The sequence below is a fragment of the Fusarium fujikuroi genome, chromosome FFUJ_chr06 (assembly GCF_900079805.1).
Source record: "Fusarium fujikuroi IMI 58289 draft genome, chromosome FFUJ_chr06".
Classification (NCBI taxonomy): domain Eukaryota; kingdom Fungi; phylum Ascomycota; class Sordariomycetes; order Hypocreales; family Nectriaceae; genus Fusarium; species Fusarium fujikuroi.
The window spans coordinates 3,027,924-3,054,851 of record NC_036627.1 but is presented as its reverse complement, the minus strand read 5'-3'; the positions used below and the strand labels follow the sequence as shown (position 1 = coordinate 3,054,851).

Genomic DNA, 26,928 nt, shown 5'->3' with positions numbered 1-26,928 from the left:
GACACCCCTGCCATGGCACCCGCCTATAGGAAGGAAGATGCTTAGCACCTTGTACAAACAAACTCAACACTTCGTGGCTAGGTACCTAGGTTCCTGGAGCAATACCTCGGTACCTAGGTTGAAGAATCTGGCCTCATCCATTCGAAGAAGTCTTGCTCATTTACGAGTCGTGGAAATCTCAAAATGTGTGATTAAAGCCATCGTTCGAGTCAATGCGTTGGATTTCAGCCGTGACAAGAAGCTTCGCTTAACCTAGGCTAGCCCAACTACTAAATAATGGCTGTGTGTAGTGGGGGGCCGCTCACACCAACGATGACAGGACCGCAATGTTGGTATGTCACTGGAAGAGTTCTAGAGCTTCTCAAGAACTACACGATCCAAAAGCCACAGGGAAGCTTTTCCACGAACACCACTCGTGGAGAGAAGCTAAGGTTTTCTTTACTTGGAACATTTCTCGCATTTTTGCTGTTTTCATGGGAGTCATGAGACTAGCGCTGTGACAGCACTCACTTATATCCAGTACAGTATGTGAGCCTTGCTTGGACAAGAAGGGGGATTTTCGAATGATCGGGCTTGTTGCACCATGATATGTTCGAGGCACGTCCTATTTGAATAGGTAATTAGTGATCAATAAAACTGCAAAATTACCTTTCAGAAACCATAAAACGACTCCCGCCGAATCTACACAACTATCTTCAGCTCCAAATGAGGTATGATGAAGCACCTACCGAATACAGCCGAGATAAGCAGCTTCCATCTGCACTGTAACCAGATCTACCTGGCTGGCTAGTATGTAGGTACAGTAGGTAGGCCAACAGCGGCACTTGGCGGGTCAGATGCCGATCAGATCCAGCCTAACAGTATGCAATGCAGGACAAGGCAGGACATCACCAAACCTGGTAGGCAGTTAACCAATCGCAACACTAGCCTTCCCATCCGTCTCGTCTTCACGAGAGGCAGAAACCACTCACTTCGACAACGACCTCCCCGAAAAGCATCAAGGATGACCGATTGGCAAGGTATCCCGTCAAATCCTGCTTGGGCTCCGTTGCTTCTTGGAAGACTGAGCCTGAGACTAATTAAGGGACCTGGACCTGGATTATCCGCAGGTTCGTGAACCCCACTGCCCCCGTTACTCTTCACTCCATCTCAGGCCGGTCTGTCAGGACGCCACCTAATGGTCCGCCCTCCATTAGGCTGGGTTTGTCAATGAGCGTGCACGAGTCGAGACTATGACGTGAGATTTATATGGCTCGCATGGGAACGAGCAACTCGTATAGCTGAGGACGAAAACCTCCTTGCCAAGACGCTCCTCGACCTGACACTTGAGGTAACAAGCAATACCTACATAATTCTATGCAAACCTTCGAAAGCTTTCTCTAGCACCAAGCGTGCCTATGAACCCGATGATTTTCGGCTCGGGATCCATCAAGCAAAAAGATTCTCTCACAGGAAGAGGCAAGTGGAGCACAAAGCAATGTATACCTCCAAAGAATCCGAGTGGAACTGTGGACGTGACCACTACTACCCCTCTACAATTTTACGCCAGCTCCAGCTGGCTGGTCGGTGAGATAGCTTGACGCACTGGCGATCGTTCCAGCTTTCAAAGGGAGGGGGGCGTTGAGCCGGCCCTGGCGCGGCATCTGATGGATGGGTGCGGCTGCTTCGAGCTTGAACTTACAAAATACAGAGTGACGAGGGTCCGTCATTCCAGAGCCCTGGTGCCCGCCAAGCCCTGGGGTTGGTCCGTGGTCCGTGGTGTTGGATTGATGGTGGGTGCGCGCGCGACTGGGGGCTTAGATCGCCTTCTTAGGGGAATTTCCCATGGGATCTTCAGATTCACCACCTTTGCATGGCGCACAGACTCTGTGCGAATCTTGTCATGTTGTTCATCCACTCGGCCCAGCTCAACAGGCCATCCAAGTATGCACCAGGGTGTCTCTACCTGGGAGACAAGCCAAGCCAAGCGGCTCGAGCAAATCTCCTGGTCTTGATCATAATTCGAGTGAGCAAGTCAGCACCGTAGGCTCCTTGTCATCGTGACCCTCTTGAAGACGAGCAGTCACAACTTTGCTTTTCTCTGTTAACGCCAGTCCATCACACCCCATATCCTGGCCAATTAAATGCTCAACCGCCGGCCCGGTCTATATCTCCTTGCCGCTAAAAAAAAAGAGCACTTCTCTCACATTGTCATTTCACCAATTCGGTTTTCAGCCGGTCGAAAAATCACTTTTACGAAAGGTTGTGAACAAGAACAGATACTGTAATACAGACTCAGCGGAAAAGCAACGCCGAATTTGACTCGTTTGTTCTACAGTGTTTTCTTTCGTTACTGACCGAATGCAGGACGACATATTTGACCCCTGTAACAAGCAGCAACTTGGAGGATCAGGAACAGACCAAAAGAAAAGATCCAAACAAAGAAGACCCCGCCTCCATCGATATGGCCCACAGTCCTGCTCAAGGGCGGCGCCACGCACCTCCCTGGCAAGCAATGACAGCTTGAAGACTCGCAGGTAGTCGATATGACAGGTCTGATGCTACCACCGCTTGGCCCCGGCATGCCCACCGAGACTACGGTAGGTTGTGCACGCTACTGATCATCGAGTGAACGGGAGCATCATCCTTTTGTCAGGGTATTGCGTACCTGTCTTGACTTTGAGCAATACCCATACGTTGTTCTTCGACCCCTTGATTTTACCCTTCCTGAGCCTCCTCAGTCCATTTACACACTATTACTAGTCCTCGAAAACCATAAATCCCTTGCTACCCCCACAAATTCTACAGCTCGTACCTTTCCAAGCTTTATAATACATTGATCGTGATTAATTTCTACTATATATTGCCTGCCCACAGAGTCATTCTTCTCTTGCACCAAGCTGTTAACCCAAGAGATGACCTACATCATGGCCCTCCATCAAGATATTCTACCCATCCCCTCGCCCACCATGCTGTACCATGGAGACCAATACCAAGACACATCCTCCTTAATACAGCCGAAACTAGAATGTCAGGGTGTAACCGAAACACTCAACTCTGCTGGGCCTCAGGTCTTGTCCTGTGCCTTCAGAGCTCAGAAAGTTCCTGGCACTCGGTGTCCTACGTGTGCCTTAGCTGGCAAAGAAGTTTGGGTAATTCCTGGCCGCTGCTGCGGATACTGCGGTACTCCTTGTGTCGACTAGATCTATCCCAGGGTCGAGGTGAGTTTACGAGAACCTCAAATGAACATGTAACTAATTAACCCAGTTTTGGCTGCTTCTACCCTGGTTCAAAGCTTGCCTCAGAGCACAATGCCAAGATGTTGTTGAGCACTTCTCGCCGCTGCGAACCACAGGACTGTGGATCTCAAATGTCAGCTGAACATGACATGAGATATCCTCAAGTGCCCTTTTTCGCTAGCATGGATGGGCAAGAAAGTTTATTCCGACTAGAGGGATCTGTGACAGGTCAAGAGTGACACTTGTTGCAGCACTTCAGTCAGCTCACGTCGTGAATTGGAAAGCTCCACGACCTCTGATTGGCACAGCGGCACTCAGACCTATTATTACGTCGTCGTCGTCGAGCATGTCTTAAGAATGCCAGGGCCCAGGGGTATGATTTGGGCATTGACAGCGGGTTTCTGCCACTCCCCACTGACTCAACGGGCACCTTCAAACAGTGCTCGTGCGCGTTGGTTGATCATGAATCACGGCAATCTCCGAGTCATGCTTAAAGTTGATATATGATAGAAGGGCAAAAAAAACTCATGGGTCGAAACCAAAGCATTGCCACAGGCTGGTGCAGCCCAACCAGGATGTCGGGAGTGACTCGGATCAGCCACCTTGTCACCTGCTGAAGCTCAGAGGGCAGCCACATGAGGTGCATCAGATAATCGAGAATCATTAACCGATGGCGTTACTGGGGTCCAGGATTAGTTGCATAACCCAGCAAATCTCTGGGTATGCGAAGGATTTGACACGGCACTGGAGTAAGAGCTAGACGTAATAAATCGTCAATTTTTGTAATCAGTATATCTTAATAATATTTTAGCTTTCTGTGTGAAGTCAAAGATAAAACCAAAGATGGGATATGTGACTCCTCACTTTGGTATCCCTGTCTATGGCTGGCTAACAGTGACCCAAACGCAATTATAAGACAACGGAAAATACATATCGCTATTGTGTGATCGTCTTTGTCACTAACCAATCTCAGCCAATAATCTAGTCTTGGCATTGAAGTGAGAATTGCACCGAGACATACCAGGATTCTGGACTTTCTTCCTTACGCTGAAAGGAGTGAAATCTTCATCAAGTGGCTTGGGTGACGCACCGAGGGATGCTGAGGCATAACCTTTGACAAGTACAGTACGTACTGACTTACCCGGGCCGTTGGCACGGGCTTACCTTAGTAGCGAGATGCCAGCGCTACTCCCAGTTTAACGAAGGGAGTCACTTCAGCTGTCAAAGTTTGAGGGCGACGCAAGGGGTAGCTAAGAAATTCCCTGATAAACCACCTCATGTTCATCGAACTAACATGGAGGAATGTATTCATCCCAGGTGTAAAGCTCAGTGTTGTGTTATTCTGAGTTTTAGCTGTACGACAATTCTTGCTCACCGTAACAATGTGATCAATACGTGGTTTAAGACACTGCGGACTCGGTGCCGGTTCCGACCTCACTAGGTGCCATATTGGTTCCGCCCGTTATGGCCGGCCGTTGAATTGGCCCGGCTCCGGAAAGTGGGGCTCGACGTTCTCAGCTCCTGATGGTGAAATTGAATTGCCATCACTCGCTGGACAGCCGCGAACCCCACCACGATCCATTAACGCTTGCCGCCCATCTCCCGCCCCCCGCCCCCTCTCTTCCGAACTACAACGGTATTGGATTGTCTCGCGATCCCCTCAACAGTCAGTCAGCGATCCCTGCTACCTTGGCTCAAGCGACTGGTTACTCCTCTCAGTCCACGTCCGGTCAGCCGATTATCCCGCGGCCAGAACGGCACAGTCCGGCTTGGCCTAGTTTTGTCTGAGGCGACGGCTTCGAATCCGATGGCGGCCACGGAGCAGAATGGCATCGACATTCTTTGCGATGCCGCCGGCTCAGACATGCTCCTTTCGTCCCTGTTCTCCCTCGCAGCGCCTGCGTCCGTAGCCGATTCGAATCAACGGGCCCAGCCACCCTTGCAACAGGAACAGCATGAGTTGCAGCATTCACTGCCTCCCGCGTCTCCCTTGAAGCATCAAATCTTTCATCAGCAGCTAGATCCCGCACTACAACAACACCAAGGGGAAACGCCCCAGAGAATTGCATCTAAGTTGCCTGCTAAGAGAAAACTTTCTGATGCGTCTGCCTCATCGCCGTCTCACGTCTGCCATATCTGCCGTCGCGTCTATGAGCGAGCCGACCACCTGACCAGACACCTCAGGTCGCACGAAAATGCCCGGCCGTACCAATGCACCCGATGTCCCAAGCGTTTCAATCGCGCCGACCTCTTGACACGGCATGAGACCACCCACGATCGAGATGGGGCCGCAAAAGACCGCCCGTTCATCAGAAGAAGCGACCGCGCCGCCGAGGCATGTCTCAATTGCGCTGCTTCCAAGGCAAAATGCGAAGATCAGAAACCGTGCAGCCGCTGCCGTAGTAAGAGTTTGACATGTCAGATGCCAGTGAGACGCGGGAACCAATACCGCACGTCTGAGTCGCAGACTGGTATGTCACCTTCGGACAGTTCGATGGTTGCGTCAACTATAGGCAACGACAGCCAGGTCTTTACGGCCGGTGAAGCTACATATGCTTTGCCCCAATCGGCCATTGCGCACCAGGGTCACGCCGTTGATGCTGCCGTGGATTACAGCGTCACCTCCTTTCTCGGCGCGCCCAGACTTGAGGAATCACCTGTGGAATCTTTGTTTTTCGCCGCGACGCAAAGCGTCTTTCCGGAGATTGATTTTTCTTGGGATGTAGATTTTGGCTTGTACAAGATTCCAGGCTTGGGTGTGACTGGACGAGCTCCTCAGTCTGGCAATGTAGGGAAACGCACATCACGCCAAGGCCGAAAAGATGTTGTCTCGGTGGATGTACCCCTTCAGCATTCAGTATGGCTGTATGAGCCCGAGGCCAATGGTCAGGCAGGGAGCTCAGTGTCTCGCTCCAATATCGTTTCATCCTACTTACGCGACAGCATATTCGCCATGGTTCTGGCTAACAATCCGACACCACATAGAATACCAACATTTCCATCAGCTGAGTTACTGGGCTACATGATCGAGACGTACTTCAAAAGCGAAGACCCCAAGAGTGAGGCTTTTATTCACAGATCGTCATTCGATCCCTCGGCAATTAGCCAAGAGCTTTTCTCTGCTGTGGTCTCAAGTGGGGCTTTATGTATATCTACTCCGGTTATATGGCAATTCGGCCTGGCTCTTAATGAAGTCACGGCAAGTGTCATTGGGGAACGAGTAAGTATGGGCCATGGTCTAACGATGGCGAGCCAAAGATATTGGCAAAAGGTAAACCACACGCTGACTGCCAAACAGCTTGAATCTTCATGCCTGGCCGTGCGAGATGTCACACTTCTTCAAGCGTCTGTTCTCCACCTTGAAACTGGTCAATGGAGTGGCTTCAATCGTCAGGCCGAGGTGGCAGAAAGTTTTGCGCCCCGGCTTTTGACCGTAAGTCTATTGTGATTATGAGTCTGGCTAGCAGGCTAATTCCGAATAGCTGCTTCGAAAAGCAGGGAAGTTGAGCTTCACGTCAGACCTGACTACGCATACACCCAATGCGGGCGACTCTCCTGAGACACTTGAGTCGAAATGGCAAGCATTCGCGACAATTGAATCTTACAAAAGGTTACTTATATTACCATGCCGAAGTCGCTAGCATACTGACCAGCTTACTAACAGGTTGGCCATACGTGCATTTCTCCACGATATGCAAACATCGATCGTGTCATGGAAAGGACCCACGTTAGCATACAGCCAGCTCGACTTTGCACTTCCGGCAGCTCGTGATCTCTGGAAAGCTAGTAATTCACAGGTATGGTGGGACTTGAACTTGGCCAAGGGGGCTTTCCCCCCTACCGGTTTCCCTCGCCTTTCCGATGTGAGAGACTGTCAATTTGTCATGACTGAACAGAACACGTGGGTGGACACAGAATCTTGCTGCAAAACTGCTCTGCATGGGCTGTGGGGACAAATCTGGACGTACCGTAACGCCATCGCTCAATGTCATCACGCAGCTCCAGATCGGCCGGGATCTGATGTTCCTGAATGGGCCCGCTCCCTTTACCAGGAGCTCTACGAGGGCCTTCGTAAGCTGTCAGCCCAGCTCAAATCTGCACAGACCCCAAAACCTGAGCTATCGCTTCTTTCAGACTTTTTCATGATGATCATACATGTCTCGTTGGACGACGTACAGCGGCTGGCGGGCAGGAAGGGCGACGAGGAATCTCGCAGAGCAATGCAGTTATTAGAGAGCACTTGGCTACCTGGACCAGAGTCCCGGTATGCTGCCTGGCATGCTGGACAGGTCCTCCGACATGCACAAGAGTGTACACCAACAACACTGCGAGGTTTTAACGCTATGGTTGTTTACCTTGCTAGTCTGACGCTGTGGGCGTATGGGCTGCTTTCGCAGAGAACAGCGAACGGCGATCAAGGGATGGGACAAGAAGTTTTATCGCTTAATGAACCAGAGACGAGGGAGACGACAATGTTCCTTGAGCTCGGTCAGGGTAACCCGTCACTTTCGTCTCCAGAAGGGTTGCGTCTTCAGTTAGAGCCTGTGTCGAACTATGTGGCAGTTTTGTCGCTGGTGAAGCTCATCTTTAGACAAAACTACCCTGTAGCAAACGAGGCAATGCCTCCGCTTGTTGAAAGCTTGTGTCGACAACTCGGTGATCTCCAAGGTGGATTGGAGGGGTACGTCGTAACGAAAACGTTATAGACGGCGTCTTTTGTCAAAAAGGATATTATGTGCGCATTGCCGTATTTACAACAAAAGTGGTTTTTATTGTTTTCATGTATAGCAAGTTAGCGAAGGAGTTGGCAGGAAAGCAAAAAGGGAACATAAAACGGCAAAGGTCTAGGATTAGATGAAAAGATCTATGGTGACGGTGATTCATCGAGATGGAAGGTCAGAAACGCAGTATGGGGCTGATCGAGTGCGTAATCAACAACTTGGTTACCATGGTTGAATCTGGCTCTGTTATTACGAAAGGACAAAGACAAGGAAGCAATAGCAGCAGGTAATCGTCTTCTATCTGTACGGTATCCAACCATGACAGCACAAACATTTCAGTCAACGCTAGCAACAATGAGATTGACTGCCAAGCCCACAAGTCTAGCGAATTGTCAATTAGATTTTTGTTCTCTTGACCAAAGCCAAAGTCAAACACCCTCATCATTGCTAAAAGAGGTTGGTGTTCTTAGAATGAAGTACATTTTCGCTTACTAGACACCCCATGGAGATGATGCACGCAGTATAGCCTGATTGGCATTCATGCACTATGCATGGCGCAGGATCTAGAACAGTTCTGTGCCTGGAATAGAAGGATAAAGGCGACGAAACTGGTACTCCTTTCGTCCATGTCATGTTCATTACAGCGATAAGGTTAAATCGCTAACCACTCAGAGCTGGGTGAATCTGGGGTAATCCCTGAGCCGACTGATCTACCGTGAACCGAGGTTTCAGCTCCATTGGACGACACAGATGGAAAATAATTGCCCCGCCAATATCGCCTCACGGCTGTTTCGGCCCTATGTGCCCTTTCTCATGGCTGGAGTTGGAGATTCACTTGACAGCCCGGCTCGTGGGGGCGGGGTAGGTTCTGGAGTGAAGTTGGAAAGCTATGCCAGTCGGAGATATCGCCAAGTACTAGATATCAACCCGAGGTAGACCAAAAATGAGCGAGCCTTGGAGGAAGGGGAGCTCGAGTAATTCTCTGACTGCTTTAGAAGCACATCGTGTCTAAGTAGAGTCTTAGAAGCATCAGCGAGTTCCGTTTTTGCGGCATAAACAACGGAATGGCTCGGGCTTGGGCTCAGGTGCGGAAACGAAACTCCATGATGCCATGTACTTGCTCGTAAGAAATAATGAAAGATGATTGGCTGGTATCTGTTAGAAAGCAGCCTCCAACGTGGGGTCCTTAGGGGCCAAGAAAACACCGGACCATGATAGAGGATGTCAAAATAAACTCAGCAAAGAGTCCCCTAAGCTTAGGCTATATTTACCAAAGTATTTTTATCGCTTAGGGTCAAAGTCTTTAGTTTTCTTCCCCCCAACATGGGGTCCATCGTCTATGTGGGCGGGGATACGCTCCTGAGCCGCCCCCGCGTTTGGCCCGCATGAAACCGTCTCGCGCATTGTCTTCGTTAGATACTACTCAACTATCCAATTCGGGCATTGCTTACCTTGACACTGCCTTCACTGTGGTTCTCCAAGCTATCACAAGATCATATATGAACTCGAGGCTTGCCTGTCGAGCTCTCACCCTTTCTCCCAGCCGTATCCCTCCAAACCCCGCACGAGTCTCGCAACATATCAAAGCCATATCCAGACCTTTTACTCAGATCCCTACCGTCAAGATGGCCAACCGCGTGCACCGAATCACCATGTTCAAGCTGCCTAGCAAGGACGAGCAGGCCAAGCTTCTGGACCAGTACCACAAACTCAATGCCTCTCAGCAAAAGGTGAGTCGCCTTCAGTCGTATCTCTATTTGTGCATGCCTGATCATCTATCTATTCAAGGACGGCAAGCCCTATATCCTCTCCATGGTTGTTGGTGCCGCCGATGAGGATGCTCGGTCTCAGGGATATACATTTGTCTCCAAGACCGAGTTCGCTAGCATGGAGGACATGAAGTATTATGACGAGGGTTGCCAGGCTCACCAAGCGCTCAAGGACTTTGTCAAGGGCTCGCTTAACCCTCAGGGGGTCATGACTGTCTACTTCAAACCCCAGGCTGTCGGTGGTGCCGATCACAGTTCCTGAACAGGAAATCACGAAATAAATCGAACAGCTAATTGGCCTTCATACATTGATGCTCGAAGAGTTCCTCAAAATGAATATTCATCCGTGAATTGAACTGTGAGTGTGTTGATATGAAAAGCACGGAACAAAGCCCAGACCACTAGTATAATTGGCAATTTTATTCATTTCAAAGGCATCAAGGTGTTGTTTTTGAGTACTTAAGAGGAAAATGCAAGAAAAAGAATTACCATAGGATCTCGTTGCGATGAACAATCCTCTCTGTAAAGGCTTAGGACTGGGAGAGATGAGGCCACAAAAGATAAAACTCGAGATAAGTAGCTTGGGAACTTTCCAACGCCCCATTTGTCTTGACTCTCGGAACATACACCATTTGCGGCACCAAATGGCCTCAAAGATGGCTCTTGCGTTATCGCGAGGTCAAAGAAACACCGCTTGCGGACCTTCGTGCATGACCGACTGCCAAGTTTGTAGGACAGGTAGCTACAGTCGGCGCCTTTACAATCAGTTGACTCAGCGTTGTGTCCTATGCAAGGTCGGGCACCAGAGTAGTACAAGTGAGCTATTTGCTTAAGAATCATCATGAGTAACTGAGACTTGTCTCGTGATGACTTTGTCTTCAGGTGCGGGAACCACCCATTTCGTAGTCCTTTCAATGGCAAACTATGCAATAGGACTTTATCTTCTCTTTGTAGTAGAGTGAATGAGCTCAAAATTAATAATCAGCTAACGAGCCATTGAAATCTTTCGTTGCTATCATATTCAAAGAACATCACCATCAGAAGACCTTTGCTAAAAGGGCCCCATACATATGCTACCGTCCACCGCGATAATCAGAGTATTTCAACAGCTATGTACGAGAAAACCCACAGGCCTGTAAGCTAACGCCAGATATGCCACCAAAAACCAAAACCAACTTGTTCGCACCAGGATGGATATGTTTGGGATAGAATGGAGTGGTGCGCAATAAAGTTAAAGAATGACATGAACCAGTCTTAAACAGAGCGGCGTATACTGGATATATCCGTCATCTCTGTCGCAGATTCACTGCCTCTTCTAGAAGAAAACTGATCCTTAGGGAAAGCCGTCAACCTTTCCAGGGGCGCTGGGTTTCTTTCCAGCGAGAAAAGAGACAAGGCTACCATGACGGCACACACAAGCATCATGACCTTGATTTCTTCTGCAAATGCACCAGCATAAACATCTCTAACTAAGTCTCGTAGATGTCCCGGTAGTTGTAGACTTGTTAGCGGTGATCGGTGGAGACTGTCGAGTTGAGCAGATGTCAAATGGTCCTGGAGATATTCATTGACGTGGGAGTTGAAAATGACAGTGCAAACCGCAAGACCAATGCAACCTCCCAAGACACGAGCCTGTGCTACAGCACCTTGTGCAGAGGCGAGCTCACTCCGTTCAGCGGCGAGTATACTGGTCATGATAGTTGCGGCAGAAAAAGAGAGACCGACGCCAAGCCCGAAGATTGCTTGGAAGGCATACTGGGCTTTACTATGTGAGTCTGGCCCAGTCAACATTGACATTAGACCGACTCCAAGGAGCTGTAGACACGATGCCCCCAGAAGAGTCAGGGACGTGTTGTTTCTCCGGCTCGAAATGGCTCCCCCGAGAAACGACCCAACGGCACAGGTGCTAAGCATAGGGAGGATATGCAACCCTGCTGTTAGGACTTCTTCACGGCTGACAATCTGAAATCTTTCCGGGATGACGATAGAAAGTGAGATGTAAGGAAACCCGGTGAACAAGGTAACCCTAATTGGTGTCAGCTGGGATCACTGGCGAACCTTTGTTTTCCAACTTACAGTAGTCCGGCAGAGTATACTCTTCGAAGCATCAATCGGATCGGGAAGATTGGCTCGATGCTGCGCAAAGGCCTTGTCTCCAAGTGCACCTCCCACCACACGAACACGAGCCAGCTTACGCCTGAAATGACTAAAGCAGAGATGATCTCTGGGCTCCCCCAAGCGAACGTATCTGAGCCAGCTTGCTGAACAGCGAATACCAGAAAGCCCGAACTGGTAAGAAGGGTTGCATTTCCGAGGAAATCGATGCTGGTGAAAGCCTTCCATGAGAAGAAGTGTGCCACTTCTTCGTGCGGCCAGAGATTTGTGATTGTAAGGATCGCAAGTAAGCCGAAAGGGATGCTGAAGGCGTCAGTATTTCTTCCAGTATGTGCCAGAATACTTACTTCATGTTGAACAACCACCTCCAGTCTGAAAGCTGAGAAACTGCACCGCCGACGATGGGACCCAGTACAAAGGCGACGGCAAGGGTAACACCAATCATAGCCCCTATCAGACTGGGACTGTGAGAAGGACCAACCTCTACTAGGCCGATCTGTGTTAAGCTGTACAGACCAGATGCGCCCATTCCTTGGAAAGCGCGGCATACAATCCTGAAAGGGGTCAGCTTGAGAACAGAGTACAGAGTAGGCGGCATACAAAGCTGTCATACTAGTTGCTGATCCACAGCCCTGTGAGAAACCAACGAAAATGACCCATGATACCACGAGTATGTTGCGCCGTCCATAAATGTCACTCAGTTTGGACACACAGACAGCGAATCCTGTTGCATCCTGTCAAAGGATGTTCTCTCGGTCCACGATCTTGCAAGAGACTCACCCATGTATGTGAGGAGGTACGCTAGAACTATCCAAGGCGCATTTGTGAAGTCGTCAAGGTCGTGCGAGATGGTGACGAGCGAAGTCGAGACGATGGAGGTGTCAAGGCTCGAAAAGAGCAGCCCGGCCAACAATCTGAATATGTCAATTAGCAAGTTCCGTCTGCCAACGCAACAACTTTCTTACGAGATGACAAGAACTACTCGCCGAGGTCCAGTGATTGAATGCTTGCGTAGTCCGATGACCTCCGTTGCCATTGAGGCATTCTCCTCCAAGTCATTCTCCGTCTCTGCTATTTGGCCCAGGGATGGGTTTGGATAGGAGAGAGACATTCGATATTCGTTGTCCATCTTTGCTATCGATCTTCTCCCACACTCCAAATGTTTGGATGCAACTTCTTGGAAGCGCTTGAGAGCTTGAAGATATATTGGGACCCGATGTCGAAGTTGAAGAATCAAGATTGGCAGTGAAGATAAGCGATAGTGCAGCTAGAGGCGTGGAGAGTTTTCTCGAGCGAAGGTGCTGCCTTCGGGCTTGACAAAGTAGGAGCCCTTCGATTCTGGTAAGTTCCCTGGAAAGAAGAGACTCCCGTAGCCAGACGGATTTGATATAATCTATTGGCGAGGTAGTCGGCGCTAATTCAAAGATCTTCAGTTGTATCCGATTGGAAAAGTTTGGAGCTTTTCATATCGAGTCGATCCGCAGAGAATCTGGAGGCGAAGTGACAACACACCTGACTTGGAACATAATACTCTTGAAACATTCATACTAATTGGTAACTATCTTGCCGGAGAAGGCGAAGGACCGAATTAATATTTGAGACATGATTCTCAAACGTTACACGACTACAAGCGAAGAGGCCACAATAGGCCACTCAGCAAGGTCACCAACCTCAAACATCTGCACCGAAGAAATAGACCAAAACCTTTTGCAACTGCGAAGTACGTGAGATCTTTTCTGACAGTGGCACGGTTGTAGGAGTAGTGGCTATGACGGGTGTTGTGGTACCCAGGGCATTGCTCTCATGTTAAACATGGTTGTCTATGACCCACTGATTGGTGTTACTGGTAAGAAGAAGATTTGAGAGTAGGAGTCTGACATGGACCAAAGGAAAGAGGTGAAGAAGTCCAAAGATGCCTTTGTGTGAGTCTTGTCTGCGTGGCATGGCACGCTGGGTGAGTTGATACGAAGCAAACCGGAGGCCGTTGTCGACAACTTTGTTTGCTCTATCCGTAACAGGAAATCCTCTAGCCGCCGGTTGATAATCCAAACGAAGAAACCTCGGTAATACTGTAGGATCCCGCTTGTGTGGTGGTTACACTTGGCACGGTTCTCTGCTCGTGGCTGGGCCAGAGTTTTGACTCCCTAGACGAAGAGTTATCGGTCCTCAACTCGCTAGTGTTATTTGGATTGCACACTAAAATAATCCAAAGCCCAGTCCAGGATAGAAATCTGGGTATAACTAGTTCATCATGATAAATATACTGCTCATATGCAAGAGTCCTAGCGTTGTGTTCATGAATTTAGTTTGTTCAGTTCTAACTAAGCCCCTCTCACTCGCACAAGATCCTCAGGCAAGACGTTTCTTGCGAAAAGGTCTGGACATAAGATAAGAACCCAAGATTGAGGGATACATCGGCAATGGTTGGGTATGCCAAAGCGTCTTGACTGGTGGGTAGCTGCGTCGTACGGTTGAGTGAATCTCTAGGTAGCTGGACAGCCAAATGACGCTCGCCTGGCGCTACCTGTGTAACTTTGTTCCACACTCTTGCCAGATAATCGGATGATCCAGGAACACGATGGCTTGGTGGCGAGAAATATGTCCAAGACACTGTGTTCGGCTAATGGTTCTGGGACGGATGTCCCATCTTGAAATTGACGAGCCGTCCGTTCCACGTGATGATGCTGAAGTATGGTGGTCTCCCGCAACTTAAACTCTACTCGGAAGTTGTGACAAAAGCTATGACTATAGCCTATCATCTTGTTGTTTCCGTCCGTTATGGGGACGCTCCCATCTGACGTGGTGCGATCCCTGCTGCGGGAGGCTACCAACGGCTATTCCCCAGTCGGTCTTCCGTGCATGGCATGGCATGCCTCATGTAGCCGTTGCGGAACAGTAAGCTTCGCGTATGTAATAATGGGACACCCAATCGATTTTCGTTGGCCTGTTGATTGATCTTGCCTGTTTGTTTCCGGCCTTTCACACGTATGTCATCTTGCATCAGCTTAGTCCATCCGAAGTGCTTCAAAGCCATGCTGTCAGATATGCAGCTGCATTTCTTGCGAATTACCTTCGTGAGAGATCATCTTCTCACCAACTGAAGACCAGATGAAGAGGAAATGACTATTCGAGCTATGTTTGCAGCCAACTTTCCTCTTGGAATGATAGACCAGAGCGTGGCCTGCTATCATCCTCCGGTACCATTACTTGGTCGTTAAAAAGCTAGCAAGTATTAGTTTCATCTCCTGGTAACCATACAATGGCAGTTTGTATGCCAAGATCATAGTAGAAGTTGCCCGTCGTCGCGATTGTTGATATTACTCCTGTTTTCACATCTGAGCTTCGAAACCCAATGAACATTAGGTTGGTTCCAATGTTCATAGATTTCAGGTGTAGCACTGCACTCTTCTAGATAAATGTAATGTATAATTTGTTTCTTTGTCTTGAACATTCTATTTGTGACAATTCTTGACTACGCATCTGATCCGTGCCTTTCCCACATGCTGCTCTTGATATGCCCTGTTCAGCATCAGAACGACGAAGCTTGACAGGCAAGGCGGCACTTCAAACAAGTCAGACTTTGCAGAGCGGTGTATAAAGTTCATCTGAAAGGGCGGTAAAGCTTCTAGACTGATTGAAAGAAGTACGATGCCTTCTAGGCTTGACGGGATATTGCAGCAAGCCTCCATCCAGAGCAAGCTGCCGTCGACAAGGAACCTGACAATCAGTTTTCCCAATATCATAGGATCCTACACAAAGAATATCCATATGGTTAGTTTTTATCTAAGCCTTCATGCAGCTCTTGGCAAAGAAGATGCCTTCACTTCAAATGGTTCACACCGACTATAACACGGGCGGACCTAAGAAGCTATGGGGCGTAAAGCATCAATGACGGCATCGGCCCTATTTACTTCTTGAAACATAGTTCAACAAGGCGATGATATAGGCCCGGTTGCTACAGTTTGATCCATGGAAAGAGTCAAATATGGACTCCCGCCCCTTTCTTTTATTCTGGCCACAAACACAAGGATAGATAATATCTAATTATTCTCGCTAGAAAAATCCTTTGAACCTAGTGCTTCCCAGGTTCTTTTCTCTCTGTCATTGCTTCATTATAATCCGAGTGAAATTCCGATAAGACCTCAGTATCCGTGTATCTGTCTGCCAGTGCTAAGTACCTACCTCGACTTCCCGCACCATATCTGCACTCTTTACCGATTCTTGGCATTGCGTAGGTACACTGGCAAGATATCATCCGTCACTGGCAGACCGGCAGTCAGTGATTCACTACCTAGGAATCCAGTTATTCTCACGGGTACCTTGTTCTTGAAATCTCAGAATCGACCTGCTCGAACTGTCTTTCCTTCCTTTCCTCTTCTTCACAAGAGCCACTTTTGCTACCAACGAAACCACTAACACTGCGTCCTATCTTGGTTCATTCTGGATATCTTTTTGAAGAAAAGAGAGGACAAAGTAATATTTTGCTACCGCCTTTTTTGCATTGCTTTTTGAAGGTGTGCTTTGGGCGCCATGGAGGACGACATTGCCATCGTAGGCATTGGTCTGCGATTCCCTGGTGATGCCTCTTCCCCAGAAGAACTTTGGAAAGTTCTGGAGCGTGGAGAGTCTCAGTGGTCTGAATTCCCCAAGGACCGTCTCAACATCGACGGGTACTATCATCCCAGTGGTGATCGACAGGGCAGTGTAAGTTAACAACAGCATACTTCTGATCGGTATGACATGGCTGAACTATATGACTTGGGCAGATCTCTTTCCGAGGAGCTCATTTCATCAAGGGCAATTTTGCTTCTTTTGATGCTTCCGTAAGTTTCGGCTCTGTGACTCGCAGTTGCTATAGTTACTCGGTTAACGTTGCCCTTTCCTCTAGTTCTTCTCGATTTCGGCGGAAGATGCCAAAGCTATCGATCCCCAACAACGAATTCTCCTTGAGGCTTCATACGAGGCACTTGAGAATGGTAAGTCGTCGTCTGCCAAGATACCTGTTCTGGTCGAAACTGACGATGGAACTTTAGCGGGAATCCGCAAAGAAGATATCGATGGCAGTGATGCGGCTGTGTATGTCGGTTCTTTTGTCAAAGGTAAGTATATCCACCATTTGCTGTAAATCCTTGCTGACTCTTACTTCTGCTAGACTACGAGCAAGTCTGTCTCCGGGATCCGGATTGGCAACCTCAGTACGCTGCTACTGGAAACGGCATTGCCATAATGGCAAATCGAATCTCGCACTTCTTCAACTTACATGGCCCCAGCATGACTATTGATACAGGCTGCAGTGGCAGTCTTGTTTCTGTTCACCTTGCCTCACAGAGCCTTCGGGCAAAAGAGACGTCACTTGTAGGTGTAATACCCACCATTTCAATTCGTGCGTGGATGCTAACGAGTTTGTAGGCGATTGCCGCTGGGGCTGGTATGATTCTTACGCCCAATACTATGATGCCTATGACAGCTCTCAATTTCCTAAGCCCTGATGGCAAATGCTTCACTTTCGACTCTCGAGCCAATGGTTATGGTAGAGGCGAGGGTATCGGTGTTGTTGTCATGAAGCGTTTATCGGATGCCATTCGCGATAACGATACCATTCGAGCAGTTATTAGAGCAACAAAAGTCAACCAGGACGGTCATACAACAGGTAAAGTGGCTAATCCTACGTCATAGCAGTGATACTAATACTTGAAGGCATTACCCTTCCGAGCAAGGAGGCCCAAGTCGCCAACATCAAGTCTGTCTACGAGTCTGCCGGCATTGACTTCAGTCAAACAGGTTATGTTGAGTGCCACGGGACGGGAACCAAAGCTGGGGATTGGCGCGAACTAAAAGCCATTTCAGAGTCACTTTGCACGGTTCGCGACATTGATAACCCCATTGTCGTCGGCTCTATCAAGCCTAACATTGGTCATCTCGAAGGCGCCGCTGGTGTAGCAGGCCTCATCAAGGGCGTTCTGACTCTAGAACATGCCAAAATCCCACCCAATATCAATTTCGAGAAGCCCAACCCTGATATTGACTTCAAAGAGTGGAAGGTCAAGGTTTGTAGGAGCATCTTACTGCACTCAACTATCGCTGACAGTCATAGGTACCAACCGGGCTGCTCGACTGGCCTGTTTCTGGCTTACGCCGTGTCAGTGTCAACTGCTTCGGTTTCGGAGGCACAAACGCCCATGTTATCATGGACGAGGCCCCTCGTTATCTGTCAGCGCGTGGGCTTAGGGGAAACCACAACTCTTTTGAGGCGATCACCTCTTGCCGCAGAACATCCAATACCAAGGCAGTGTTCGAGCCTCAACTTTTTGTATTTTCGTCCCACGACAAATTGGGTGTGCGGCGCATTATGGAATCACACATCCCGTACTTGGAGTCACAGGGGGAAGAAGACACAGCATTTTTGCACAACTATGCCTACACACTTGGCTCTCGCCGATCCAATCTTGAATGGAAGCATGCCGTGGTCGCGAAGTCTCGAGAGGAACTGATCGCCAAACTTCAGGTCATTGACGAATCCTCGTTCAAAAGAGCATTAAAGAAGAAGCAGCCCAATATATGCTTTGTTTTCTGTGGACAGAGCGCTCAATTTGCGCAAATGGGTAAAGATCTTCTCCCCTTTGAGGCGTTTCGCGATGCGTTGGAAGCTGGTTCTCGATACATGAAGAACAAACTCGCCAGTGAATTCGACCTCCTGGAGGAAATTCTCAAAGACGAGGCCGAAACTCGAATATCTGACTCCAGAATCTCGCAACCCGCGACTACAGCTATTCAGATGGCTCTCGTGGACCTCTTGGATTCATTTCATATCACTCCTAATTATGTCATTGGGCACTCCTCTGGGGAAATCGCAGCAGCCTACGCATCGGGTGCTCTCACCAAGGAAGAGGCTTGGGAGGTTGCTTATTATCGCGGACTCGTTGCTTCGTCCCTTACCATTGAACAAACTGGCACACAGGGCTCCATGATGGTGGTTGGCCTTTCCGTTGTTGATCTCGACGAAAGTTATGATGAGAAGAAGTACCCTTGCGAGCTTGCTTGTGTGAATGGTCCTCGGTCCGTGACATTATCTGGCAGGAAGGAAAATATCGAGGGTGCCTTCAAGGAACTTTCCGCGAAAGGTATCTTCTGTCGCATTCTTCCCGTCAAGGTGGCCTATCATTCCTCGGACATGCTTAAGATTGAGAAAGAGTACAAGTCAGCTTTAGGATTGATTAATCCACGTCAGCACCGGCGATCAGTTACAATGTTCTCTTCCGTCACTGGAGAGAAAATTAACGGGCACGAGCTTGACAACAAGTACTGGGCTTTGAACTTGGTGTCCCCTGTCGTGTTCATGTCAGCTATGAGCACTATGCTGCAGCTCCCGTCCGACAAGTCCGCAGATATCATTGTTGAGCTAAGTCCCAGTTCAACTCTGCGCTCGCCAGTTCTCGATATAATAACATTCTTTGGCTTTCCGAATCCGCCCAGATACAGCACTATTCTTGACCGAAAGATCCATGGCGCATTGTCGCTCCTAGGAACTATGGCCGAGCTCTGGGCATGTGGGTGTAAATTCAACATGGAAAAGGTTGTCACTCGAGGTTCTTATCAGATACCCCTTAAGCCTCTAGCTGATCTTCCACCTTATCCGTGGAATCACACCAGATCTTATTGGCACGAGTCTCATCTTGGTGAAGCAACACGATTCAGAGAATTTCCTCGTCAAGATCTGATCGGTGCTCCCACAGCTGATGCTATCTCCTTCGAACCTCGTTGGCGGGGGTTTCTCCGCATTGCTGAGAACCCCTGGATCCAAGATCATCAGATACAAAAGACGACCATCTACCCTGCTGCTGGCATGATCGCCATGGCCCTCCAAGGCGCCTGCCAAGCTACAAAGGGCCAAGAGAACGTCCTTGGATATGAAATCATCAACATGCGTATCGAAAGAGCTATGATTGTCCCAGCTACAACACATGGACTGGAAATGGCCATGAACTTCAAGAGTGTTTCTTGCACGTCTGTTCACAGTTCGCGGGGTATTGCTTTTGAATTTTGTATCTATTCGAAGCAATTGAACTCTTCCTGGGAACAGAATGCTACTGGCCGTATCGAGGTGCGATATAAGCGTGGGCATTGGAAGACTGCCTTTCAGAACCATCGTGAAGAGTTCGAGTTGCTCAAAGGGTCCTGCCTGGAACCAGTTGTACCTCGACAACTCTATGAGCTTCTTGACATTGTGGGTATAAATTATGGTTCTCTTTTCCAGAATATCATCCACATACGCAAGAGCAAAGGCGCGTGCGTCACCAAGATACGCATTCCCGACACGCGGTCCAAGATGCCTGCAAAGTTCGAGTATGATCATCTGATTCATCCTGCAACTCTAGATTCCATATTTCAAACACCATTCGCTATCGAGAGTGAACCTATGGTACCATCTTTCATTGAGAGCATTTTTGTCTCGGCAGAGGTTTCCAGTGACATCAACAAGGAATTTGATGGTTACTCTACTGCCACTCGAGCTGGTGTTCGCGATGCAAGGGCAGATATCGGCATGGCCCAATCTGGCTGGGAACAGCCCTCAGTCATAGTGCGTGGTCTCCATTTCACTGGCATCTCTGGATCATCCCGAGAAGGGGACGGGTTTCTTCCAAATAACCGCACTCTATGCACTCAGGTCTCGTGGATGGAAGACATCACTTGCTCGAAGACAGAACATGTCGAAGATTTTGTCAAAAAGCTCGCACATAAGCTGCCAGGACTATCTATTCTCCAAGTTGACGGTACGCCTGACATCACACAGAAGATTGTCAGTGCTTTGACAAGCCTCGAAGGGCAAAGACCTTGGCTTTCTCGTTACACTTTAGCTGAGACTAGCCTTGACGAGAGAACCTCTGAAATTGCGTCGGTTTTTGCAGGAACTGCCGCCGAGCCTTTCATCGAGAAAAGATCGGTAGATGGTTCAGAGCCTCTCCCTGACTATGACCTGATTCTTATTTGTTCTCGGAGTGAAATCGACATCGCCAAGCTCAGTTCTCACTTGAAACGTCCCGGCTATATCATGGAAAACTGTCCGGATGGAAACCCCGAACTTGATGAGATTGTCTCACTTGATTACAACCAACTTGATGGCGAGAAAATGGAGATCAAATTTAAGGTGAATCGCAAGAATCCAACTGAAGATAGGCTATCTGTCCCTGATGTTGTCATCCTTTTGCCCGACAATCCTCCTTCAGAGACGCAATGGCTTGCGGAAAAGCTCATCGTGGAGCGCCAAGCTAGCGTGCAAATGCGTACCATGCAACTCAATGAAGTCTTAAGCAGTCCCTCAAGACTAAAGAACAAGATCACCATCTCTCTTCTCGACTTTTCAGTGGGATCCAATGCAGGTGCATCCATCTACAACTGGACTGAGACAGAGTTCAACGCTTTCCATAGTATTCATCAGGCGGCCAAGGGAATTCTCTGGATCTCCCGCAGTGTCCACATGGACCCGATGAATCCTAAAGGAGCTCCCGTCATTGCTCTTGCACGCACACTCATGTCAGAAGAGCCCCTGAAAACGTTTGTGACATTTGACTTGAGTTTGAGCACACCTCTGAATTCCTCATCGGCTATCCAGAACATCAACAAGATCTTCCTTCAAGCATTTGTGGCAGATCAGGGCTCTGGTCCACGTGAACTGGAGTATGCTGAGAGAAACGGCGTGGTTTGCGTCCCTCGGCTCGTCCCTATTGGACCGCTGAATGATGTTGTTGAGAATGGCATTTCTAGCAAGATCACTCAGGTATCATTCCATGGCTACCCGCGTCATCTGAAGCTTCATATCTCAAAACCCGGCCCCACAGATGATAGCTTGGTGTTTGCTGCTGGGACAAGATATGCTCCTCAGCCTAGGGAAGTTGAAGTCATATTCGAAAGCGCACCTCTCGACTTCATCGACTTGGAGACCGCCATGGGGAAAACCTTGGAATCTGAGGTCGGATCTGAAATATGTGGCCGCATTGGCCGAATTGGCCGCAACGTTTCTGGATTCATGACGGGTGATCTTGTGAGCGGTCTTGTGACTAGTGGCTCCGTTCAAAGTAATGTGAACATAGACAGTCGCTTTGTGTCAAAGTGGTCATCTCGTCTTTCCTTCAGTCATTTCGTTAAAGCCTTCCATTGTTTTGATAAGGTTGGAAGACTTGGTCGAGGAAAGTCAGTTCTTATTCACGCTGGAGCCAGCGGGGTTGGGATGGCTGCTATCAAAGTAGCCTTTGCACTCTCTGCCGAGGTGTTTGCGACCGTTATGGGACCAAATTCAGAAAAACAACGAACTTTTCTGGAAGAGGTCGGCGTGAAGAAGGCAAATATCGTCAACGCTGACTCAGATCCCTTTACTACAGTTGTCCGTAATCGTTCGGGACACGGGGTTGATCTCGTCTACAACGCTACACAGAGACACATCGAAGACAATTTCAAGTGCGTTCGCCGAGGTATGTTCAGCTTCTCTCCTGCAGCTACATATTCACTGACTTCTTACAGGGGGTATTGTCGTGCAGTTTTCCTGCAGATTGCCAAGTCCTCCACCAGTTCACGTTCTGTCTTCTGATGTTTCGCTCGTCAACTTTGACTTGCAAAATATGTTGAAGTATGATGCAGACTACGTGGGGGAGCTGGTCAAGGAGCTCGGTAGACGGGTTGAGAGTAGCTCTGATGATTTGGGGAATGACCTGCCACTTCCTGTGCCAATCACCAACATCGATATCAAAAGGATCAAGAAAGCATTCAAACTCATCGAGAAGGATCCCTTTTTTGGACTCGTTTCTATCACCGGAGGCCCTGATGCCACACCTCAGGTTGATATGGCTATTAAGAAGACTATCAAGCCGTTGCATCAAGCCTTGTCGGGCACTGATACCTACCTACTTGCAGGCGGTTTGGGCGGCCTTGGTCGTAGTATCTGCGAATTACTGGTTAGAAATGGTGCTCGGCACATTGCCTTTCTCTCACGGACCGGTACCTCTTCTGAAGCTTCTCAGCGACTTTTTAAAGACCTCTGCAATGAGGGTATTGACGCTCGGGTATACATGGTTGATATCTGCGATGCCAAAGCTCTCACGAAGGTAATGAAGGAAGAGATATGTCAAGAAATGCCACCTATCAAGGGAGTCTTTCAGTGTGCCGCGACTATCAAAGATTCGATTTTCTCAAACATGACATATTCTGACTGGACCGAGGCAATCAGGCCAAAAACAATCGGGTCAGATAACCTAGTTCAAGCGATCTCGGCGATCTCAGAGGACCCCTTCTTCATCTTCCTTGCCAGCTCTGCGGGAGTTATTGGTAATCGTGGCCAAGCCAACTACGCTGCGGGTAACTGTTTTGAAGATGCCCTCGCCCTCAACCTCCGCCTCGAAGGAAAGCATGCCGTGTCCATCGATCTCGGGCCTGTTCTCGGTGCAGGAATGCTTGCGGATGATGAGGAGATTCTTGACATTCTTCGAGCCAGTGGGTTCTATGGTATCCGTCACGAAGATTTTCTTACCATGATCACGCACGCGATTACTGCTGAGATTTTCCCCGAAACTCCCATGCCTGGTCGCGTCATTATGGGCATTGGCTCTGGCGGTCTTATTAGACAGAATCAACCAGCTGACCCATACTGGTCTCGTACTGCTCTCTATAGCTACCTCAACCTGGTGGACACCCCAAGCCCCGACCTGAGAGTGGTTGATGCTTCAAACGACTTTGATTTGAAGTCTCTTCTTTCATGTTGCTCTAGCACAGATGTAGCTGCAGAAATAGTCACCACTGGTCTTTCTCTCATGCTTTCCAGGGCCATGAACATGCTTCCTGAGGAAATTGACACTGGGAAGCCTCCCAATGTCTACGGTGTCGACTCCCTGGTTGCCGTTGGTGTCCGAAACTGGGTTGTCACCAACTGTGGTGTCGAGGTCTCGGTTTTCGACGTTTTGAGTGACAAGACAGTGGCTGAGCTAGCCGGAGAAATCGCCAGACGAGGCGGTTTTGGAGATGAGGATAAATGAGCAATGTTGTAAGACTGGTGACAGAGGCAGCGGTTATTTTGAGTGTATATATGCTGGAGTCAAGAAGGCTCTGGATTTCCTTTTCGTGATTTGAGAATGGGAAAGCAGCAGACAGGGCTTGATTTTGACGGTTTAGCATACAATTCAGGGACTCCTTTGCAGTTTATACTATAGTTGCATAATGCACAAAGCTCTAGAAATCTCTGTTCAATCAGTCGTGGCTTATGCTGCTGTTGTAAAGGGCTAGCAGGTGAGAAGACGAAACCTGCAATTATGAGCAATAGTTTAGGTGACTCTGAGATACATTTAGGCACCCTGATTTGACTTTTATCAGAATTTTGAATTGGTACTTTCTAGTATGCTGAGAGATTATCATAAGGGGGTCTTTTCACTGTGTTTCAGTAAGGCAAGTGCAACCAACCTCTGGCCCCTGACCTGAGAAGTGATTGACTCAACACCATCACAAGCACATCACTCCAAGCTAAACCGACGTGACGAAAGGAACCAAAAACATGTTCAAATAGAGACAAAAAGGAGCTTCAAAAATGATTCAAAAGCAATGCGTAATCTGGGAATCGAACCCAGGGCTCCCCGACGCTGCTCGAATGGCAACGGAGAATTTTACCACTAAACCAATTACGCTTTGTTATAGGACTGTGCCATTACTTGCCGAAATGGAGGTTATCTCCAGCTGCTGCTACCTAACGATTCATGGATTCCCGAGACTATCATTCAGTACCAAAACATTCAGGTATCCGGGCAGTCTCTCTCTGCATTCCTTGACCTATATCATTCTTGTGCACTAATGTCTTTATTGCCATCTCCTTCTTCGAAAATTGTTGCCTCTCAAACACGCCGTTCCCATTCAAGGCTGCCAAACTGCCTCGATAATGCTCATCCTACATCCCTCCGGTCTGCTTACACCCTTTAAGAGATATATCAGTATACACGACAGTCAGAGGCGAAGCGTTTCAGTGACTTACTTTGAACACGAAGCGCTCGTCGGCAGCCCTAAAGAGCTCTTCAAACTCCTTTTCTGTCCGCTCTTGGGCATTCAACAAGGTCAACATCAACAGGTCCATACTCCGCATGACTTTTTCATCCCAGTAGTTTTCAGCCCCCGGCTCACGGAGACAATGATCGTTGATGATGACACGCGCACCCGGTTTGAGAGCTGGGACTAGGTTTTTGAGGATCTTGACGGCATATGGGGTGGAGTAGTTATGGAGTATCCAGCGGAAGTAGTACGCTTGGTTGTGTCAGTAGGGGGGGAAACTCGAGGAGTAAATTGTGTCAATCTCACCATCGGCATCCTTGACTGGCTGCTCAGTAAAGAAATCATGGACCTGGAGAGATATGCGTTGAGCTACCTCTTGATCTGCGCATATCGGCTCTGGGGCGCTGCTGATTGTCTTTGCTAAATCTTGTACCACGAATTTCATTTTATCCCATTTCTTGGCTAGATCGACGCACACGAAGCCATGGGAACCACCGACATCCACCAATGTGCCTTTGTTGTTGTTGATTTCGGAAAAGTCGTAGCTATCGACGAGGTAGCGAACCTCATAGCCCTCGCCGCCTGTCAGGCTTGCCATAGCCTCTGCAAATCGCTTTCCTCTGGGAGGGTCTTTGCCGAATGTTGCAAACATCGGCTCTTTATCCACTGTCCCCCATGCATAGTTGAAGCCCGTCCGTGTGAGTGAGGTCGCTTCTGGGTCGGCACGAAGAGCCTCCAAGGTATGGGCCCCGGCTGGTAGGAAATCCTCTCCATTCAACCTTACCCAGGCTTGGAGACTGGCGTCCTGAGCAAGCATCTTTGATGCGGCAGTGTGTGCTATGAACCCCGGTGTCGGCTCCTGGAAAATCTTATTTGTCATAGCATGACGAAGAGCGCGAGCCAGATTTATGCGGTCCAGTCCAGTCTTGCTTTGGAGTTCCGCCAAAGCAATAGATCCCTCCAGAGGTACGAGATTGGCTATTCAGGATTAGGTATGAGGACAAAATCAGGTTTGGTGAGCTCACGAATTCCATAGCTGTTCAGTATGTGGAGGCTCAAGGTGTCAAGATACTTTTTGTGTTAGTACTTGGGCCAATGCACAGGCGGCAAGCTTACACTCCATATGCCCCATCTGACAGCTTCTCTGGGTCCTCGAACAAGAAGCTCGAGCTGTTTGGTCGCAGAGGAGATCTCAATGCGACTTCTCTGTATATCATCCGGCAGCTTGGGGAGATCTCCCGGGGCATTGACATCGAAACCCAAGTCCTGAAGACCATTGGCCTTCAAATACCCATCGAGCTTTTCCGTCTCTTCAGTAATCTTCCTAGCTAGCTGCACCATGAGAGATGTGTCCAGGCTTTGCGGGCTCTGCGAATGGGACGAAATGTGTGATTCAGCCATGTTGAACAAGTGAAATGGTCGTGTTCCCTAGTCCTTGCTGCAAAGGGACGTGGGGATGCGCGGTTTTATACATCATTGTTGTCCATCATGGCCCCAATTTGACTCTAGACCTTAGACTATGATCATGACCAATGCGGGTACAAACAAGGTAGCGAGGATACATGAGCTGTTCTGCTCAAGACATGGGCGGCATGAACAAATCTACCCACCCGCACCCACCATCATTCCTCAAAATGCCAGTGGAACATGTGGCGAGGTGCGTAAAGCCTGAATTCCGCGCTTGGTTCTAAAGTCGTCATGATTGGTGTGTGTCCTGCAAGCTGTGGTTTTAATCCCTGAAGGTCGAGTCCAGATGGCCTGGGAGCTCTACAATACATTGACTGCTGGGGTGCGTAGTTACGATAACACAGGTTTGGTTAGATTAAAAATATGTTCCTAGTTTCTCCACAAGCTAGCACGGAAGCTAGCAAGTGCTGGTACTGGTGGCACGAAGCTTGGCTGCATAAGTAAATCTACTACAAGCCGTCATCCTCCGTCAAAAACACCAAGCGTCTTTCGCGGAGCTTTTGGGTCGTGCAGTCTTGTTCCCTAATAATCGCACGTCTGGAACGGAAATGCCTGCTCCTCTGCATCGTGGGGAAATTCTCCTGTCCTATGTAGAAGTGTTTCGTGCATCAACAGCAGCTG

The 26,928-nt window shown here is 48.8% G+C and overlaps 5 protein-coding genes and 1 non-coding gene; 3 read left to right on the top strand and 3 right to left on the bottom strand.

The window, feature by feature from the left end:
- Positions 1–5,025: 5,025 nt before the first annotated feature.
- Positions 5,026–7,924, top strand: FFUJ_06263 (related to transcription factor Pig1p; the record flags this gene model as incomplete). XM_023579569.1 has 4 exons in its annotated part: positions 5,026–6,438; positions 6,517–6,651; positions 6,701–6,828; positions 6,883–7,924. 4 exons carry the CDS (start codon positions 5,026–5,028, stop codon positions 7,922–7,924), a joined length of 2,718 nt encoding a protein of 905 aa, XP_023432382.1.
- A 1,640-nt stretch (positions 7,925–9,564) lies between these two features.
- On the top strand, positions 9,565–9,970 carry FFUJ_06262 (related to stress responsive A/B barrel domain protein; the record flags this gene model as incomplete). XM_023579568.1 has 2 exons in its annotated part: positions 9,565–9,669; positions 9,728–9,970. 2 exons carry the CDS (start codon positions 9,565–9,567, stop codon positions 9,968–9,970), a joined length of 348 nt encoding a protein of 115 aa, XP_023432381.1.
- A 992-nt stretch (positions 9,971–10,962) lies between these two features.
- Positions 10,963–12,952, bottom strand: FFUJ_06261 (related to multidrug transporter; the record flags this gene model as incomplete). XM_023579567.1 has 6 exons in its annotated part: positions 10,963–11,734; positions 11,785–12,126; positions 12,171–12,377; positions 12,424–12,547; positions 12,604–12,737; positions 12,789–12,952. The coding sequence occupies 6 exons, from the start codon at positions 12,950–12,952 to the stop codon at positions 10,963–10,965; spliced, it is 1,743 nt and encodes a 580-aa protein (XP_023432380.1).
- A 3,401-nt stretch (positions 12,953–16,353) lies between these two features.
- FFUJ_06260 (polyketide synthase) lies at positions 16,354–23,843 on the top strand (the record flags this gene model as incomplete). XM_023579566.1 has 9 exons in its annotated part: positions 16,354–16,527; positions 16,590–16,646; positions 16,712–16,799; positions 16,857–16,922; positions 16,976–17,178; positions 17,233–17,473; positions 17,521–17,870; positions 17,918–22,289; positions 22,339–23,843. 9 exons carry the CDS (start codon positions 16,354–16,356, stop codon positions 23,841–23,843), a joined length of 7,056 nt encoding a protein of 2,351 aa, XP_023432379.1.
- Positions 23,844–24,402: 559 nt separating this feature from the next.
- Positions 24,403–24,484, bottom strand: tRNA. The gene has a single exon. It is a non-coding gene (tRNA).
- A 224-nt stretch (positions 24,485–24,708) lies between these two features.
- Positions 24,709–26,241, bottom strand: FFUJ_06259 (related to sterigmatocystin 7-O-methyltransferase precursor; the record flags this gene model as incomplete). XM_023579565.1 has 5 exons in its annotated part: positions 24,709–24,768; positions 24,827–25,092; positions 25,147–25,818; positions 25,866–25,911; positions 25,957–26,241. The coding sequence occupies 5 exons, from the start codon at positions 26,239–26,241 to the stop codon at positions 24,709–24,711; spliced, it is 1,329 nt and encodes a 442-aa protein (XP_023432378.1).
- Positions 26,242–26,928: the final 687 nt, after the last annotated feature.